The sequence below is a fragment of the Microtus pennsylvanicus genome, chromosome 10 (genome assembly GCF_037038515.1).
Source record: "Microtus pennsylvanicus isolate mMicPen1 chromosome 10, mMicPen1.hap1, whole genome shotgun sequence".
NCBI classification, from domain to species: domain Eukaryota; kingdom Metazoa; phylum Chordata; class Mammalia; order Rodentia; family Cricetidae; genus Microtus; species Microtus pennsylvanicus.
Genome location: NC_134588.1, coordinates 71,367,216 through 71,387,571, shown reverse-complemented (window position 1 = coordinate 71,387,571; position 20,356 = coordinate 71,367,216). Strand labels below are relative to the sequence as shown.

At 46.0% G+C, this 20,356-nt stretch overlaps 1 protein-coding gene across 1 annotated transcript in view; it reads left to right on the top strand.

Moving 5' to 3' along the window:
- The first annotated feature begins 13,498 nt into the window (after window positions 1-13,498).
- LOC142858838 (ubiquitin-conjugating enzyme E2 E2) overlaps window positions 13,499-20,356 on the top strand; it is a 280,577-nt gene continuing 273,719 nt past the window's right edge. Inside the window, exons 1-2 of the mRNA XM_075988655.1 lie at window positions 13,499-13,679; window positions 18,789-18,972. Of these exons, the coding sequence (XP_075844770.1) occupies window positions 18,797-18,972 (176 nt within the window). The 5' untranslated portion in view covers window positions 13,499-13,679; window positions 18,789-18,796. The remainder of the gene's footprint in view (window positions 13,680-18,788; window positions 18,973-20,356) is intronic.

The following is a 20,356-nucleotide window of genomic DNA, read 5'->3' as shown; positions in this document are numbered from 1 at the left end:
GCAAGAGCCGTAAACCCCCTTAGCTGCTGACCTGTTTCTCCACCCCCACTTTACCCTGTCAAATGAGTTATTTCTTTGAGCACTCACTATACTTCTGATACTGAACTCAGTCAAGTGTTTTATTCTAACAGGCCCTAGAGACAGCAGCGAAGGGTGGGGCTGGATTTTGTCAGTGGGATGTAGACGTTTGCCCTGAGCCGGGCTATGGAGTCTGAAGCCTGGTATTAGTAGTCCTCTGGCTGCAGTTTGGTATGATGGACTGACAGGCATATGTCAGTGTATGTATGTATGTATGGACAGACACAGGCTCTGGAATCTCTCAGCCGTAGTCCACAGCTGGTTCCAGCACTTCTTAGAAGCATAGAATTGAGCAAAGTGTCCAGCTCAGTTTGCTCTATTGTAAAATAGGCCCGAGATGATGTAGATGATCCTTAACTTCTACGGAGGGTTCCATCCCAATAAACCCATCAGACCCTGAGGATTTTGTAAGTCCCTCCTCCTGGATACATGGTTAACTGGGAGTTGAGGCTCTTTACTGTTACCCGCTATCTCTAGAGAGCACATCCCGCATGCAGCGGGCATTAAGATGATAAAATGCGCTTGGAGAAATGGCTCAGCACTCAAGAGCGTTTGCTGCTTTTGCCGAGGACTCAGGTTGGTTCCCAGCGCCCACATCAGGCAGCTCACAACCACCTATGACTCCATTTCTAGGGGAGCTGACAACCTCTTTTGGCCTCTGTGGGCACCTGCAAGTATATGGAACACATACATACATGAAGGTACCAACATATACACATAAAAATAAACGAATATAAAAAGGCAAAGTATTTAAAAATGTATTTCAGAAAAGAGCTATACAAATGGCAACAAGAAACAATTAAAACGTGTGTATCATTTGTCCCAATGCAGAATCCTAATGCCTGTCATGGTAACAGCGGCATAAAGTGGAAAAGCTGTAAGCTGAACTATTACTAAGGTGAGGACCATCTTACTGACTTCATAGCATGACTGTGGCCTCTAAACAAAGCCATTTCATGCACCCGTATAGTCTAAACACAAAGTAAACATACAGAGAATCCTTGTGGAATATTACTATTAACAATGGAAAGATTTGTTACATTTGTTTATGATGTATTTGTTTAATTATATAAAAATGTGTTGCTGTTTCACCTTGCCTGCCTAAGGCACCTTATGGGTATACTAAAAAACTGAACGGCCAATAGCTAGGCAGTAGAGGGCTAGGTGGGGCTGGCAGGCAGACAGAATAAGTAGGAGAAATCATCTAGGATCAAGAGAGAAGAGGGAGAGAGAACGAGGGAGACTCCTGGGGCCAGCCAGCCAGCTGCCAGACAGACAGACAGACATGGAGTAAGCAGGGAAGTAGGACTTAGAGAAAGAAAGATAAAAGGCCCCAAAGAAAACGTAGATGAAGAAAAGCAGGTTAAATTAAGTTATAAGAATTAGTGGGACAAGCATAAGCTAAGATCAAATATTGATAATTAATAATAAGATCTGGGAGCTGGTTGTTGGCACAGGAGAAAGCCTGCGATAGAGAGCGTTTGCTTTTACCAGATGAAGAACCTAGGGTTGCTCAGTAAGCACTCACCCGCCCCCCACACCTCACATCATCCCTCCCCTTCGGTTCTCAATCCATTTCCACAACTAGACCCTAGGTCTAGGAGGAGTCTCTATAGTCCTGATAGAGACTATAGTCTCTATAGTCTCTATTAGGAGACTTCCTTCGCTCTTGCCAAGGCAGTAGAAAAGGCACGGCCCGGATTTAACCGATCATGCTGTCATTTGTACCAATTAATAGCAATTTTCTCTTTGGAAGTCTAGTTCACTTTAGAGTGTTTCAACCTTCCCGAGGACATTTAAAGCCTATGAGAAGGGAATCAACAAGCCCAGCGGGAGCCTGGAGCCTTAACATTTGACCATCTGGTTATTTGATGTCGGGGCAGAAAAGTAGTTGCTCCTAGTCATTTTTTCTAGGAGAAGCAGAAGGAGTAAAACTTTAGCCGCTTTTATCTTTAAACTTCAGGAAGCACTAAAACTCCTGAAAGATGTTTTTTGGTTTTTGGGCTTTTTGGGGGGGTGTTTTGTTTTGTTTTAAGAAGAAACCAATAAGATGTCTTAGGTTACTTTAATAAAGGACAAAAGATATTTGATGATCTCAACAAATACAGAAAATTGAAAAAAAACCCCTAATACCTAATGGTAATAAAAATTTTCAAACTAAAAAATAACTTCCTCAACCTAGTATCTTTATCAGCCAACATCATATTTCACTGTGAAAGACTGTATGCTTTTCTCCAAAGTTCAGGAACAAGGTAGGCATACATAGGAGATAGCTTAGCATGGGATAGCCCCCCTCTTGTAATAGGCATGAAGAGGCTATAGCTTAGCTTAGGATAGCCCTTTCTTGTAACAGTTCATTTGGCCACCTAACTCCTTCACCTATACACACTATGCACACATATCCCAACACACCTAACAAACTGTGAACCTCTTTTCCACCTCTTGTCCTCTTATCTCTGAAAAGTTGTGTGTTCCCCTAGCCTTGATGGTTAACTCCCAAATTTGTACCGTTTCTATTCAGATGAATTCTTGACACATCCAGATTTCAGAACGGAAGAGTAGATTCAGCCTGAAGAGGTATGGGGTCGTGTGTCGTCTGTTAACCTTTCAGGGAGAATCTCCTATTTATTCACTTTGATTTATGCATAATTAGGCATGCATATGATTAAGATCAGCTGCGTAATGGGAAGGGATATGCACAGTAGAGAAATTATTAGTCTAATTTGTCAATCAGGATACAGATCCACTCAAACCACGTTCCTTAGGAAACAGCCTCGCCCTTGAGTAAGGAACCACGGCCCTTAGTAACCAACTCCTCCTCCATGAAAGGAAGCCCTGGAAAGTAACCAGGCCCTTGCGCATCCTCACTGGAATCCACACAGCGTCAGCCTCTACTACCTGCTCTATAGCTTGGATATCAAAAGTTGTCTTGCATCTACCGCACATCTGTGTGAGCCCGGTTTTCAGTTCTGTAGCTAAGTGGCCAAGAATCCAGAAAAACTGGACCCAACCCCAACCACCAGAAGCCGTTTCCAACACTTTTATTCAGCTATTTTACTGAAATTTCTATAGTTAGTGCCACAAAAACAACAACAACAAATAGAGCAACCTTTAAAAGGTATTTGATTGGAAAGAAAGAAATAAAGCCGTCTTTATTCTCAGATAACATATTTTTATATGAAAATCTTAACGTCTTACTAGAACTTAAAATGCCTGTAGTAAGTGTACCAAATCAATGCAAAATTAAAGTGTATTTCTTTATACTAACTGAATTGTCAGATGTTTAAGTTATGAAAATAACTGTGTCACAATAATTGCGCAGAGAACAAAACACCTGAGAACAAATTTAACAGAAGAAATTTAAGATGTACATACTGAGAACTATTAAACCTTACTGAAAGATATTAAGGGATGTGTGCACGGGGGTGCGGGTGGGGGGGAAGACAGTTCATACTCAGGGATTGGAAACGTTGTTTGCCCTCCCATTGAGCTGAAGATTGGAAGACAGCTGTATCAAAACCCCACCAGGAGACTCAAGGAAGGAGCTCAAACAGTTGCTATCATAAGCTCTCGTGGAGCCACGTGGCAAGGAAATCCATGGTCGTGTTTAACTGGAGCATTCTTGAGAAGCTGAGAGGTGGGCTCCAAGTGGGCTCATGGATACGGCTCCCTGGATGCTTGAGAAGGAATCACAGAGGGGTCTTCAAAGCAGCGCTTCTCAAACTCTTCCCTGCCATGGACCCCTGGGGCCCTTTTTAAATGTAAGCTCAGCCTTTCCAAGAAGGTTCTGGGTGATAGATAACTAGTGATGAGCAGGGACAAGGGATCCTGCTCAGCTGGCCCTAAGGGCAGAATTCATCTGCGCAATGGGAATGATATGTGCTTTGCTGGAAGACATTCTGGAGTTGTCAGGGCTTCACCACCCAGATTCAGATATTGGTGATGGCTAAAGTCAGCAGGCAGGGTTTGCAGGTCTGGTTCTTACGGAGTTCATGGTCCTCATTTTGATATAAGCTGATGCTTGCAAGGCATTGCTTAAAGGGTAATAATAACTGTATACAGGAGAAACATAGGCGACACAGGAGGGAAGGTGTGACCTGGTTTCACTTCTGTTGCTCTGACAAAAAGGTGACAATGGGAAAAGGTTTTATTCTTACAGTTCAGGATGCAGCCTATCTGAGGGGACCTGAAGGCAGGGACTTGGAGTAGGTCACATCATAAACAGTGTGCTCAGCTTGATCTCTCCACTCGTATGGAATGCAGAAAGCCCTGCCTAGGGAATGGTACCACCCACAGTGGACTTGTTCTTCCCATATCAACCAATCCATTCACCCAGACAAACCCTGCAGGCCAATCCAATAAAGATGATTCTTCCACGAGACTCTCTTCTCAGATAATTCTAGAGTGTTTGATTTGAAAACTAAAGGTAATCACGACGTGACGACGGACTCATTGCTGATAGAGCATTTCAGAAAGAAAGTATTATCTGTACAGAACATTCAGAAATGACGTGGGTTTCATAAACAAAAAGAAAAAGGCTCCAGACCTGGGAAACAGCACACCTGTATTAGAATGTATCTTACAAAATGGATGCAACAATCTCTCTAATTCTACGTGTTCTCCTTGAAGCTTTCGGCTCCAGAACCAAGTGGAGAACTCTAGTTCCCCACTCAAGAAGTCTTGGTGGATTCTTAGGGTTGTTCTGGCGAACACTGTGTGGGATGTGACCCTGTGTGCTTGTGGACCTACGCTGGAAAACACCATGTGTCTAATTTGCTTTTCTTGAGATAAAGTTACCATGCTGTGAGGAAGTCAAGCAGACCACGATGTAGCACAGCGAGGAAGACCTGAGTCTTCTACCCAAACACCCACTGAGATCCTAACCGACAGCCAGGCAGCACCAGCTTCCCAGAGGATTGAAACATCTGGAAGGCAGGTCTCCCAGATGTCGGTCCAAATTCTTCGCATCTGCTTGCTGGTGCAAAGGGCAGAGCTAAGCCATTTCCACGCATCTCTGACCAAATCTCAATTCGTGAGAAAAGCAAATGGCTGTTGTTTTAGCTATCAACAGGATAATAAACTGGGAGTGGTGTGTTCTGTAGCGGGAGAATTCCTATGCAATCACTAAAGGTAGAGAGGTGTGAGACAGGCCACAGTTTAAATATGACACAAACAAGGGTGCGCTTACTCAGAACTCAGCTATTAGAAATAGAAACATAAAAGTGCGAGACATGTTGGGACTGTTAAATTTGTGTTGTGGGAAAAAAAATGTTTGGTAAGCAAGCTATTAAATGTGATATGGGATGAGGTTGTAGTGTGTAGTCAGCCGTGCTCGGACTAATTATCATTCATGGCGAGGCCAGAAAGTGTGCGAGATAGAAATGTAAACATGTTTAGGTAACAAACATTTCCTTTTTCTAATAAAGGAAACGCTTATTGAAAAAAAAATATTAGGGCTGGTGCTGTGGCTCAGAGTCAACAGTACTCACTTAGAATACAAAGCCCTGGGTTCAGTTCCCAGCACTGCCATGGGAGGTGGGAGGTGGCGGTGAAGGTGGCCTCCTGTACTTATAAATCCCAGGTAGTTTGAAAAGAAGCCGTTTCATTTCATTGTTTTTTTTTTTTCCAGCGAATTGGGAGAATGATACAATTTCAGGAACAAATAAACCCACCTGACTTTTAAAATTATAGTGCGTGCGTGTGTGTGGGTGTGTCTGTGAGAGTGTGAGCATGTGCCTCGTAGTGCATGTGTTAGGGCCAGGGGAGAGCTTGCAGGAGTCAGTTCTTTCCCGGGACTGGAACTCAGGCCGTCAGGCTCTCCGGCAAGCCCTTCACCTGATGAGCCATCTTGGTAGTTCCTCATGTGAATTCTTTTATGGAAGGAAAGCCCGAAGGGAGTGGAGGAAGCCCCTAGGGAGTGAGGTTCTGAGTGAATGTGTGATTTTGACAGGGATCCATAGCTTCTGACCCACGTGAAAATGGCAAAGTCCCCCACCGTGGTTAAAGCTCAAAGAGATGGCAAAGTCTTTGTCGGGTCCATGTGCCGATGTTGATAGGGTGTGTAGAAGATGCTCACCATAGCTTTCTCCCACCAGGTATTTACGGCCTGGACACTGATCCCCTACAGAGAGTTCCCTACGAAGACTGGCTAAACCTGTCTCCTTGATTGAGCTGGGTACACAAACCCTACCTCCTTGTTCATCTGTGTGTAATAGCCCTGCATCTTTGTTCAACTCATAACAAACACACAGAGCATCCAGGGGCTGTGGTCTTCTGTACATGTACTGGATCTCTCAGTAAGCCTAGTTTGTTCTCTCTCTCTCTCTCTCTCTCTCTCTCTCTCTCTCTCTCTCTGTCTCTCTCTCTCTCTCTCTCTCTCTCTCTCTGTGTGTGTGTGTGTGTGTGTGTGTGTGTGTGTGTGTATCTGGCTGCCTGGGTGTCCTTTCTTCATTCCTTCACTACCCCAGTCAAGCCAACTCCACGCAAGGACTCAGCAAAGTCCCTATATTCTTGCGATAAAAGTAGATAATTTGTCATCAATATCTTTGTTTTCCCCAATGACACAATTCTGTGATTCAATCAAGAAAAGGTAAAATTGATGACTATTTTTTTAAAAGCTGAACACCTTGTTTTTTATGGGCTATAGCAGTAACTTGAGGGGTAAAGGTTTACCACATGGTGAACTGAAATGAGACTGCAATCTGCTTTCTTGGCTTTTAAGTCTCCTAAAACATTTTAAAAAGTTACTTTGACCTCGATTTAATGATGGTTGAAAATTAATATTCCCACAGGAGATGGAAATTCATATGACATTCAGTGATCGGGAATGGCAGGCTTCCTGGGTCAAAGAAGCAGGCAGCTCCCTGTGCTCAGCTGAGCAGACGTCTCTTGGAATATTGTGTTCGGTTAATGGGACTGTATTTCCAGAGAAACGTGGACAAATTAGAGTGTGTTTGAAAGGGGTGCTTTAAACGATGAGGGTACGGCAAACCACGTCACGTGAGGGACAAGCGAGGGCAAGGATGCGCTAACTTCAGAGAGCAGTTCAGCCATTTATAAACAAGGCAACCTTCCTACAGAGGGGCTGTTAGCAAGGCTCCACAGCCCCAAAAGCATGGTGCGGAAAGAACTAGGAAGATCCTCGGGGGGGAAAGAATCAAAGCTGTCGTGGACATAGCTGGCAATCAATAGAGACAGTCCTGTTGCCCGAGGCATCTGCAAACTTTTGGGAACGAAGTCTAAATTGGAGGGTAGCTGGGCTTAACATGCTTCAAGGCCATTCCACAAACCAGACCTCAACCTCCTTACAAGTCCCCATAGTGGCCCCTCAGAACACAGCCTACTTCCTTCTTTTGTCTCCAGGCCCCAGGAAGTGGTTGCACTTCTGCAAGTCTCCGAAGGGTATGAAATCCCAGAGATCATAGGCTTTCTATAAATGGCCAAAGTCACTCCCCACAAATGGTCTTAATAGCACTGTGTGGATGCCTCCCTGGGCAACCCAGCCACCTACACTCTGTCCACACAGGTAACGTGCTAGCCTGTGACATCCTCCCTCCCATGTGTTGAACATACAGGGTTTGTGGGCAAGATCCTAGCTAACTCAGTTAAGTCTTTGTCATAGCGTCTTCTTCCTAGACTTAGACCAACATTACAGGGCTCGAAGTGGGATAAACAGGAATCGATGAACTGTAGGTCTTACCTAAAAGTACCTTTATCTTGGCTGGTTTTGCTTCTTTATCCTTCAACAAACTTTTGTTAATTTTTTGGGGGGTGTGTGTGGGGGAAGCCTGTTCTCACAACACTCCTGGTTCTTCATTTAAATCACAGCCTCCTGTAGAACCTATTCTACTACCCTGAGTAGCAGTCTAGGTTGAGGCTCAGTGGACTGCATCTGAGGTCCTTCTGCCCTTCACCTACCTGCCTCTCCACACTCATGGAGAGGGCCAGAGACTTCATGAAGTCCCAGAAAGCATTCTTCAGAATATATTCTGAATCTGCGGGAAGTACTAAAAATCTTCTGCAGTCTTTGAAAGGGGTGTTGATACAAGCACCTTTGAAGTGATGACCCCCCCCCCATGCTAGAGCTCCATAATTTGGGAGAAATGGATGCATTAAAAATGGTATATTTAGTCTCTTTATGATCTTGAGGGTGATGTCTCTTTATACTAAACAAGATGCAGGGACATAGGTAAGGTGTGACCTCTGCACTGGGCAATTACTGTAAAACCAGCTGCCACAGTGGACTGCTCTGGGAAAGCATTTACAAGACAAAACGGTAAGCGCATGCACAGTCTGTGCATTTCTTGTGTCTGTTGCAAAATATCGGATGAGAATCAAGAGAAATGTGTGGGGAGCATTATTTTGGACTATGATTTGAGGGAACCAAGTTCAAAAGGGCAGGTCAGTCACGGCAGCTAAGTGAGAGGCCCAGAGTCTACTGTCAAGAGACAGAGAGCAGACAGGAAGTGGGCCTGGCTATCAGACTTTGCTCCTGACCTAACTTTCTCTACCGAGGCTCCATCTCCGAAAGGTTGCACAAGCTTTCAAAATATACCGAGATGGACAGCTAGCTTCTTTTCTCCACCAAGTTCACACATGACCTTCTTTTCAGCGCCATCTCGACCCTGGGATAAGGATGTGGAGGGAGAAGGAACATGAGTGTGAACACCAGAGGCAGGCATTGCCAGGAGCGCCACAGAGACTGAAGACTGCGCGCACATAGGGGCTGGGGGTGGAGAACCAGCCACACGTGGGCATTCATACCGTTCAGACTTTTAAAATTTTATCTGTTTACTATTGTGTGTGGGCATGATGAGGGGGAGGCATGCCGGCCACAGCCAGCACGTGGAAGTCACATGACAACTTTGGGGAGCTGGTCCTCTCCTTCCATCTTTATGTAGGTTTGGGGGATGGAACTCACATCACCAGGCTTTTGCTGCAGGTGTCAAGGTCTGTTGAGCCGTCTCATTAGGGCTGGCGTTCACATCTTATTAAATATGACATGTTACAGTATACAACATATTAATAGTGCACGGCAGCCTGGGCCAAAGTTCCAGACCATATGAAGTCAGAAGAATCGGCTCTTCCATCCCTGTTAGAAACTCATTTATTTGTTGATTTATGTAGCTACCATTTGCTACCTGTGTACCAGTGCGGTACTAAGTGAAGGGGAGTTCAGTTGTCTTCTCTCTGTGTGTCTCTGTCTCTCTCCCCCTCTCCCTCCTTCCTTTCTGTAAGGTTTTACTCTAGCTCAGACTGGTCTGGAACTCACTATGTAACCCAGGCTGGCCTCTAACTCATGGGAATCCTCCTGCCTCAGGTTTCCAGATGCATTGCATTACAGAAGTGAGCTACCATTTTAAATAAAAGTTTGTGTTGTCCCTTCTTTAACATCTAGACTATTGGTGATCACATGAGCCTACAGACTTTAATCAAAAGATCATTCTTTTCTTTCTTTCTCTCAGGGTTTCTAATTTGTTCTCCATGTTAGGGATAGAACTGTCAGCCTTGGACAGGAAGAGCAAACGCTATACTACTGAGCTACAATTCCCAGTCGGTGGTTTTCTTTTTTCCTTTCTTACTTTCTTTTTCCTTTTTTTTGAGGGCGGGGGGAGAGGTTTGAGACATGGTTCTCTGTGTAACAGTCCTGGCTGTACTGGAACTCACTTTGTAGACCAGACTGGCCTCGAATTCACAGAGGTCACCTACCTCTATCTCCCAAGTGCTGGGAGTAAAGACATGTGCTACCACCGCCTGACAGTCTGTGGTTTTCTGAGACAGGGTTTCGCCAACCAGACAAATTCATGACCCTCCCAAGTGCTGGGACAACAGGTGTGTGTCACTATACCAACTCCAGCTTTCTAATCATTGGTCAATCCGAGCTAATAGATGTTTCTTCCAAGGAGTAGAATTGATGTTTCATAACCTCTTCTCATTAAGTGCCTAAGAAGGATGGAGGCTCACCAGACAAGGGGCAGAGTCCCTCACAGCGTGACACTTTCTGCTTACATCTCATCTTGTTACTCCCAGAAAAAAAAAATTGTCCTACCACTCATCCAAAAAGATAAATAGTGACTCTACTTTCTCCTGAACTTTTCTGTGAGAAAATCAGAGGGATCCTTCAAACATTCCTGTTTGCCAGTTCTGCTTAGAAGCGAATCTATATTAAAATTCAGAGACAAGAGACGTAGGAAGGATGGGTGAGTTCACGATGACAGGATGATATAACGGAACTGCAAACATGAGGACAGTGGAGAGGAGGAAATAAAACAGAGGGGGGAAAGGAAGTTCTGTGGGAGGGGCAGGAGGGGAGAGCGGTTGGTCTAGGGATAAGCAATGGTAAGCATTACAGTCTGGAAGGCTGGCTGGGGGCAGAGGGCTGAGGAGGAGGAGGTCACATAGCCATTAGGAGAGCTTTGCTCTTGATGCAGGGTGCAAAGCCATTGGCATTTTTGAGAGGAAGAGAGAAACAATTCAACCTATGTTTTAGGGTTGCATTTTTCTTCTTTTCAGAGCGGCCTCCAGTTTGGTGTTTTTCTGCCTTTGTCTTCTGACTACTGAGATCACAAAGCTGGTCCTGCCACTCTGGCTGCCCTGCTTTAAGAACTTGTGTGTCTCTGCACCCCTCCCTCTGTGTGTGTGTGTGTGTGTGTGTGTGTTTGGCGAGAGCATAGGGAATGAAAAAAAAAACAGGAGACTTCCACTGAGATTTCACAGTAGTTCAGACTGGGGAAATTAGCAGTAAGTAGGAAAATGGGAAGGCATAAGCATTTCTTGAGGGGGTTGATTTGAGAATTTCATATAAAAATTCAATGTATTTTCATCATACACTACTTTCTATCCCTCTCTAAGTCCTCCTGTATCTCTGCCCATGTCCCTGTCTCAAATCTTAAATCTATGTCCTCCCATCTCTTGAAATACACACATACACACACACACTATTGAGTTCAGGTCACGCTGCCTATATAATATGTACATGGTTGTAGCGCTAATCATTGTGGTGTGGGCAACCTTTCTTGTCCCCGAAGAAACCAAGCCTCCCTCAGAAGGCCTTGACTTCTTCTTGTAGCTCCTCCACCAGAGGGGCGGCCTTGTGAGTTCTCCCCATCTATACTGGCATTTTGACTGGTGTGCTTTCGTGCAGGCAGCGACACTATTGACAGGCTATGGGGACGACATCCCTGCCACACCCGGAAGACATTATTTTGCTGTCCATGTCTTCATCTTCCTTAATGTTCTCTGAGTCTTGGGGTGTAGGGGTTGTGTTACAGATGTCACATTTTATAATAGGCACCCACAGTTACAAAGCGCATAAATCTCGGCTTTGACTGGCTGTGGCTCTCTGGAATAACGTTCAACAGACATAGCAGACGACCGAATCTGGAGAATTCGCTAGTGAGTTGAATGCAGAGGATGAAGTTGACAAGGACCTGGAACACGCAAGTCCTCTGAGGACCAGGTTTTCCTCTCCGTTCGTAGTTATAGCCCGACTACCTAGACTCAAACTAGAACCTGGCACACAACAATTCGTGTTTCTTAAATGAATGAAAAGCGCGAATCAGACTTGTTTTCCTGTTTTGAATTTTGTAAAATATCCGTGAACACATCTGCAGAGTGACAAAACCCTGCTGAAGCACAGTTTCAACAGTATGGCGGCGAAGTCCCTCAATTGTTTCCACAGGATGGAAGGTGACATCACCGATTGTATCCCCACGCCCCGCTGTCAGTGACAGAAGTACAAAGAAGCCTTGAACATGGCTGGAGCAGAAGGTACTTTCTGATACAACGTCCAGTGTAAGGCAACAGCACACGCAGAAGCACAGGATACCAGAGGAGGGGGAACTTGCATGCCTGCTTAGCCTGTGGAAGTCCTGGGTCAAATCCCACATCAAAACAATTATTTTTTTTTGACGTTTCAAAACACAGGTATGGCTTTGCTTTCTGTATTCTTGAAACATAATCAGGAGAACGAAAATATGCGAAGATTTCCTGAGGGAAGATGAATTTTTATCCACACTTAAGACAGTCTATGAAAGTGTTCTATTTGATCATATTCCAAATATGATGCATTTCTGCTAATACACCGTACCACATCTAAGACATCATGTGACAGATGTAAGTGGCCACACAAACAACAAACCCAGGGCTCACCCATTTTGAACCCTCCCACGTATCCTCGAGCTGGCATTCCTGAAGACGCAGGTGCTGTCTTCTTGTTCCTCTGTGGTGTTCCAGGCCAGACACCACTAGCTGCTTTGGGCAGTTTTCAGGAAGGTGATTAATTCAAAGTCCGTTCTTGAAGAATGCATCTGGTGGACGCATTTTCTGTTCCAGACACAGGCAATGGCTCTTGCCTTGCTCCAGTCTGGGGTCTTTTTGGCACTAATTTCTTTAGGCTGTCTGATCGACTCAGGACTTCTCATGCCCCAGGGTGGCCTATGGCCGCTGGCAGGCTGGTCTCCCCACCTATGTATTGACTAGCATTGATCAAGTGACTTAGACTACATTGGGTCTGCTCTTCTCATAGATGGGTATGGAGGTCTGTCATCAGCTGCTCTACCGAGCAGGACTACTGCACAGTCTCAACAGCTCCCAAGTCTCCCAACAGAAGTCAAGAGCAAGCCTAGAACACAGTTGTTAGGAGAGGTTGGAGGTGGGTGTGTGAGTGTGTGTGTGTATATGTGTGTGTGTGTGTGTGTGTGTGTGTGTGTGTGTATTTGGTGGTGGGGTGAGTTATGGAAGTTGAGTTTACAAAACATGAGCATTTTTTTTAAGTGGCTATTTTGGGCCACAATGACAGGGGAACCTGATGTTCCTCAGGCCACCCACAGCAAGGCTACTACTGTCCCACACCGGTCTCTCTGGCTCAGAGGCAGCCTCCCACTCGCTCTGATAGTGTTGCACCCTTCTTCCCCGCCCTCCCATCCTCCCAGGATCCCATGGTGGCAGCCTGAGTTCCAGGACAGGACCAGGCACACCCGGAGCCTCCCTCCCTGCAGCAGCTATGGGGTAAACCGAGGCTTCACCCAGGCCCACGTGAAGTTTTCCCACCGCGGTGCAGGTGGGCCCTGCGCGTGCACGAGTTGGTGGGTGCACGGTGTGGGGAGATTCTCCTTGCCCCCCCCCCCCCCGCTCCCCTGCACAGCACCCTCCTGGGGAGCGCCCCCACCCCTTCGTCCGCGTGTCCCTTTAATGCGCGCGCTCGTCAAGGTCCTCGCGTCCCTCCCCGCCCGTCGCCGTCCAGCCTCGATTTCCCTCCTTCCTTTTCCTTTCTCCTTCGCCCGCCTTTGCCTCCTCCGGCCCGGCCTGGGACTCAGCTGTCACTTTACTTTTGCGCGCGCACCTCACCGGACCCCGCGCGGGCACGCGCCGGCGGGGGCGGGGCGAAAGCGCGGTGCGGGCGCGCGGGCGCGCCGCCGCGAGGCCGACGTGGGGCTCGCGCCGTTTCGGGCTCTCGGGGCGGGCAGGGCGAGTGCGCGCCTGGGAGGGGGCGCGCGCGGACGGCCGGGTGGCGGCGGCGGCGGCGGCGGCTCGCGGAGGCGGCGGCTTCACTCCGGGACTCGGCGTCGGAGCCGCGGCTGGAGCGCGGGCGGCGCCTCGAGGTGAGTGGGCGCGGGCGGGCGGGCGTGGCCGCGGCCCGAGCCGCGGCGGGGGGCGCACGGGGACCCCACGCGGCGAGGGGCTGCCGGGCGAGATCCCCGCCCCCGCCGCGGCCTCGGCTCGGGCTCGCGCCCGCGGCCCCGCAGGCCTCGCTGGCCCCTGCGCGTGCCCGCCGGGGCCCGCGTGCCCCTCCCCCCTCCCGCAGAGTGTGGCCCTCCTCCGCCCTCTAGGACCCCTCCCCTCCCCGCCCGCGCCCGCCACAGCCGGGAACTAAGTCTCCGCAAAGTCCAGGATGGATGTCGCGGTGCAAAGTGCCCGGCTGTCCCGAGCTCTTCCCTAATTGCATAATTGCTGCACGAGGTGTCCGTGCGGGCGAGGACCCGCCCGGGAGCACCGGCTGGGTGTGTGCGTGATGCCCCGGGGTGGGGGGCGTCGCACTGGTCTTTTGTAATGCCTGGTGCTTGGCACAGTTTGGCTCCGAAGCCGGTTTTCCTCTGGCTTCTCTGCAGCCCCCACTGGCTTGATTAGAAACTGGATTTCCCCCTGCCCCCCTCCCCCTTTGCTCCTAATGTTTTGATCTATTTACCCTTTTCCAATTTTAATGATCATAAAACCTGGCTTCTTGTGGCTCTTTTCCCACGACTAACCAGAAATGCCCTATCCATCTTCCCTAAAGGAAATTAAGGCCGCATTAGAGACATCATCACCCTGGGCTCGGTGGTTCTTGGACCCATTTGCTGGTTTGTAGGACTCTTTCACCCCAACCCTTGTATTGTGTAATTTTGAGGGTCTACGAAAGTATTTCCATTTTAAAGTACAAAAGGATGTGCTAGGACTTACCTCTGGTTACCTTACTGTTCAGAAAGATTTTTAAAAGCTGGTCTTAGTTTTAAATCCTTGGGTTTTGGAAAAGCACGCTGTGGAAATGTGATAATCGAATCTGAATCTTGGGAATCCAAATATTTGTCTTTAACTCAGGCAGCTGGGATGCTCCTGGGCGCTTTGCAGTTTCCTATGTGGGCGACGATGAAGATGGAGTGTTTTCATATGTCATACCTTGAGCTGTTTCCCTAGGGAACGGCTCACTTCCCCCCAGTCAAGAGCTCTACTGTTGTTTTCTGCATAAATATCTTTTCAGTCATCTGAAAAGCTGGATAGCTCTACATGTTCGGCATACAATATAAAATATTTTACATTTTGGAAAAGTTTAGAAATCCCAAGTAGTTTTTCTACAAGATGCTGAATACAAGTTCACATTTTCCTGTCGTAGCAGCTTAAACGAGTACTTCCTTTTTCAAGTTTTTTTTTCTTTTATCATCACATCTCATGATTTGAGTAGTAATGTGGACTTGACTCTTGTTAGTTTCATCAGTGGGATTTGCAGCCAGATTCTTTTCTTTTTATGGAAGAGGTGAATTTCATTCACCATGCTGGTAATTTGCAGAGTCCAATCACCACATAGAACACCTAGCGAAGAAAGCTTAGAAAATCAGTGTGTTTGAATTCTTAAATGTAACATGTTTTTGGAAAATCCACCATATTATCTTATGTTTAGTTAGGAACTAAGGTTTACTTTGAATCTGAAATGAAAATACCACTTTAGGTATCTTAAGATCTTTGAAACTGTCATTGGAGGATATATTTGTGTGTAGAACCCTGGAATTTAACATCCTTTAGGTTGGGTAATCGTATGGAATTAGCTCTTTAGGAATTAATTTTAAAGTGCCTGTAAAGATAATATTTAAAAGTTTATATTCAGGGACTTACTCATTTATACTTTAGAGAGACAGTTTTATACATATAGTTAATTAGAATGATCTATAGAATATTATGTTTCATAAAAATTCATTGTGCCTGCGTGTGCAATCACTTTGCCCCATATTTTTTTCTGTAATCAAGGATTCAGAAGACACTCAAACGACATTCCTTTATTTTTTGACTTCTGAAAAGGAGATGCGAAACCTTTATTTCTAAATGATTCAATAATGATTATCAGTGGCCTTGGATGGATTTGTCTTTTGTAGGTCAAGCTTTGGATGAAATAAGGTATCTTAAATCAAAAGTAGAAATAATTTTTTTAACTGTCAAACTGTAGAAATTATGCTTCTATTTAGACATTTAAATACTTTCCGTGGCAGTTTTGGATTGAACCCAGGCCTTCACATGTGTTTGGTGAGTGCTCTACCACTGAGCCACACCCCCTAAGCCATTCAGTAGTATTTTTAGTAGTTTCTCTTCTGGTATTCTGTAGTAGTTTATGAAACTTACGGCATTTTACATCATAGAGTATTCTATTCGGTAATTCCATAGTTGACATCTTATTAGGTGTATGTAAATGTGTGTGGCTGTATGGATAACTCCGTGCACAGCTGGGCACAGCTGTGACTTGACATAGCGCTCGTAGCTGTGGCTTCCGTGTAAGGTAACTTTTTCTGTGGTTCCTGTGTTTGCTGGGCGATGGATTGCCTCAGGTTTGGGATACATACCACGATTTTTCACTGGCTCACATCTCTTAAAAGTTTGCCAGCAGCACCTTGCCCTGAGAGACCTAACCCCAAGAGCGCTGCTTTTTCTTTCCCCATACATCTGCTCTGTCTAGCATGCTACAGTGCACATACTTACAGGGTTTTTAGCTTTTGGTATATTTTAACTCAAAGAAGCAAGCTGAAAAAAAAGAATACAAATATTAAACCCAATAATAAGAACGTTAAAGTCAAATAAAAAAAATGGAAGAAAAACCAAGAAATATGCTCAGACTTTTAGAGCTAGACATGAAACACACTGACATCAAATTTCAGTGTTCTATTAAGTGACTTTATTGTCATAAAAGGTGTCGTAGCCATGGAGAATGATGCTCTCCATTTCCAGAAGAGGGAGGAGAGTAGGCCCGGGTTCCCATGAGAGCCTGAGAGCTATTGGGACAGGCTATAAGGGTCTATTAGGGCTGAGGGTGCTGATGTTATGTGTGATGTCTTCTATAAGGGACTGTTAGGGCTGAGGGTGGCGATGTTATGTGTTGTCTTTTGATGCTTCAGCTCTGTGCATCCCGATTCTTCCGGTCCTTGGCCGTGCTTATTTGTCTTATACAGAGACGTTTGTCTCATGAAACTCTGCTAGAGGCCTGTGTTGAAAAATCACCATGGACTGATGATGGTGAGAGCTGATCAGAGTTACTGGGGCATGCCTTTGGACTAGGTAATGATCGTGATGGATTGCTTTAAGTGAGGCTTCTGGTTTTGGGTGCACTGAGGCGTACTCTTGGCCATATCAGAAGCAGGTTGAGTTCAAAGTTTTAATTTAAGAGTCTTTTTCAAGAAGAATTTAGATAAATCTCCTCCCACCCCCTTGTGTGTGTGTGTTGATGATGATGGTGATGGTGTTGATGGTGAGGGTATTTGTCACAGGCAGTCTCCTTTTTCAAAGACATGTCTGAGCCTTAGCTATATGATACCCGAAGTGATTACTGGTGGCTTGAGGCCCTGTAGAGTCCGGGCATGAGTTTTGTCAGTTCAGTTCTGGGTCTCTCCGCTTGTTGGGTCAGACAGGATGTAATAGCAAGGATCAAACTGGGGTGATTGCGATGGAATGAGATTGGAGGAGGGATATACTTTTCGCTCTGTGCGTTCTTGTGTCTGTTATCCGGGTTACAAAGGCAGCCTAGGTATCAGGGCATTGAGGAAATTGAGTTGGTAATCGGAGCTGCTCCAGGAGCATGAACTCAGAGCAAAGTGAATTTCCAACCTCGAGGGTGATTTCCTCCAGACTGAGGGGAAAAAAAAAAACAATCCATCAGTGTCTCAGTCCAGTCTCTATCTCTTGTGAAACGCGGTTGCTCAGTGGAGCTGGGTCAGTGCCCACACCCTCGTAAGCTTCAGTTCTTGTTTGGAATCATGTGGCTTCTGTTCTGTTATCACAAAGGTTACTTAAGACAATTTCCCAGCTTAGAGGATTTTAACCTTGGCTCAGCTCTGAGGATGTATCAATTGTGAGTGTGGCAGTGTCCTGTTTCTCAGCCCTGGGCCTCCTTGCAGTGACTTGCCGGGACACTTTGCAGGTCTGTTTACCCTGTCCAGACTTCCCATAGCTGAGCACAGAGTGCGCAGCACAGTGCCCGTGAAAATTAGACTCTGAATCCTTTTTTCTCTTTCTGCCTTTTAAAAAGATCTACTTACTTTTATTTTCTGTGTATGGGGTTTTGTTTGCTTGTATGTCTGTGTACCACATATGTGCCTGGTGCCCAGGGAGGTCAGAGAGGGTGTCATATCTGCTGGAGCTGGAGTTACAGACCGTTGTGAGCCACTGTGTGGGTGTCGGGAATGGAGCCCAGGTTCTCTGCAAGAGCAGCCAGTGCTCTTAACCTCTGAGCCATCTCTCAGACCTCTTCTGGTGTGTCTTATGCCAGTCCTTTTGAGATGTAACTCACCTTATGAAATTAGTCTCCTCATTTTTTGTATATACTGGAGCTTGAACTCTGTTGACATGCGCTCTGCCCAAACTATACCTCCACCATCTTAAAATGTACAATTTAGCCTGGGGGTTGAAGGTAGCTCAGTGGTGCTTGCCTAGCATGGTGAGACCTTGGCTTCAGTCTCCAGCGCCACAGAAGCAAAGCCAAACATGCTGAGGCTTTTCTACTCTGACCTCCGCTTAAGTTAAGAACATTGCTATCACTTTCTGTCCATTAAAAGTCACTTCCCTTCAGTCTGTCTCTGTCCCCATGCATTTACCTGTCTGGACATTTCTTACAAGAGAGCTTTGCAGTCTGTGGTCCTCCTGACTGGCTTCTCTCAATGTAAAGATTCAAGGTCTTCCCGCTGAAGCATGCAGATCCCAGACTTCATTTGTCATGTGGCTGCACCACGCTTTACTATCAGTTAGAGAATGTTTGAATTGTTTCCACTTTTTGTCTCGTGAATAAAATTCCTACCAATATTTGTGTCTAAATTTTGCATGTATTCGTAGAAGAAGAGTGTGGGCCACCCCCAGAGTTACTTGTTTTTATACCTAGTTTGACTTCCTTCGCGTCTTAGGTTCGTTTCTCCCCATTCTGGATGTTTCCTGTCCTAGTCCCTCCCACAGCAGAATAAAGGAGGCTTCATCCTTTGTTCCAGGATCTAAAATGTCCACGGAGGCACAGAGAGTGGACGACAGCCCAAGCACTAGTGGAGGGAGCTCCGATGGGGATCAGCGGGAGAGCGTCCAGCCAGAACCCGAGCGAGAGCAAGTTCAGCCCAAGAAGAAGGAGGGGAAGATATCCAGCAAGACGGCTGCCAAACTGTCCACCAGTGCCAAAAGGTACCCAGCTCCTGTCGGCTTTGTGTTTGCCCTCAAGTTAGAACCCTAAACTCAGCTTTTTGCTTGCATTTAGTTACTTTTCTGGAATGAAGATCATAGAGTTTATATATTTTCCCCACTTTAATATAATTTTTATATGAGTTTTTAATTGTGAAAAACTTTTAAAAGCCAGTTTAGAGTCACGGCATATTATAAAATCCGTACTTGTGGTGTATTGATATATTTCTATCTTAGAAAAACATGAGCACGGCATTATAAAAGTCTAATTTGATTTATGGTTATTTGATCGTGAATATATTTTTCCATTCAGTAACAGAATAGACATTAGAATCATTTGACTAGGGATGGGGAGTGGGGACATGGCTCAGTGGGCAAAGGGCTTGTTGCTGAGTCCAGATTAGTGTCACCCCTATAAAAACCAGGCATGCTGGGGCACATCTGTAACCACAGTGCTCTGAGTGGGGATGGTGGGGAGAGCGGAGGGAGTATGTGGGGGGGGGGGACACAGGTGGGTCCTGTAACTCACTGGCCATCAAGCCTTGTCCAGTCAGTGAGTTTAGTGAAGAGATCCTATCTCAACGACAGCAAAAAACAAACCAAGATGAACAGGAGTGAATGGGGAGATAACTGATGTTGACCTCTGGTTTATCCATACGTACACACACATACACACACACACACACACACGTACACATACACACACACATGCACACACACATTCTCACTCTCACAAATACACTTGTGCACACATGTACGCCACTATTGGAGTAATTGTTAGTGATAACCCTCCCAGTTGGTAAAGTCAGAAACACTAGTGTTAATGCATCTTGATTTCATTACATTTGGTGGGGGCTGGTCTTGATGCCAGCTTCCTCTCTCCCTAGAGAATGGAGAGATCTGGGAAGGAGATACTTGGATGATGCTCTATCGCTACTTCAACCTCTTACAGTGATCGGCACATCAGCGGGCTCAGAGGGAATCTGCTTTGATAGCATTATATTATAGCCTGGTGCTTGGAAGATAATTTGAAAGGCAGATTATGTTCTGTGGACTCGTGCTTCCTTGTGATTTTATGTTCATTAATACCCTTTTAAAGAATAAAAATAGCAAGTAGGTGTTAGTTTAACTTTCTTCTCATCACATGTAACTTCAGGTTCAGGAAACACTCCTGAATGATGGCTTTATAAACCACAGGAAGATATGATTAGGGAATGCATTTCCTCCAAACCAGAGACTGTGTCCTTCTAACTGAGTCCTACCCAGAGGCCCAGGGTGAGCCTTTGTAGGCCCTCTGGCGAAAGTAATGGTGACTGGTCGGTAAGACGTCCAAGCTGACTAGATACAGGGTATCCAACTGTCTGATATCCTGCTGTGACGCTGTGAT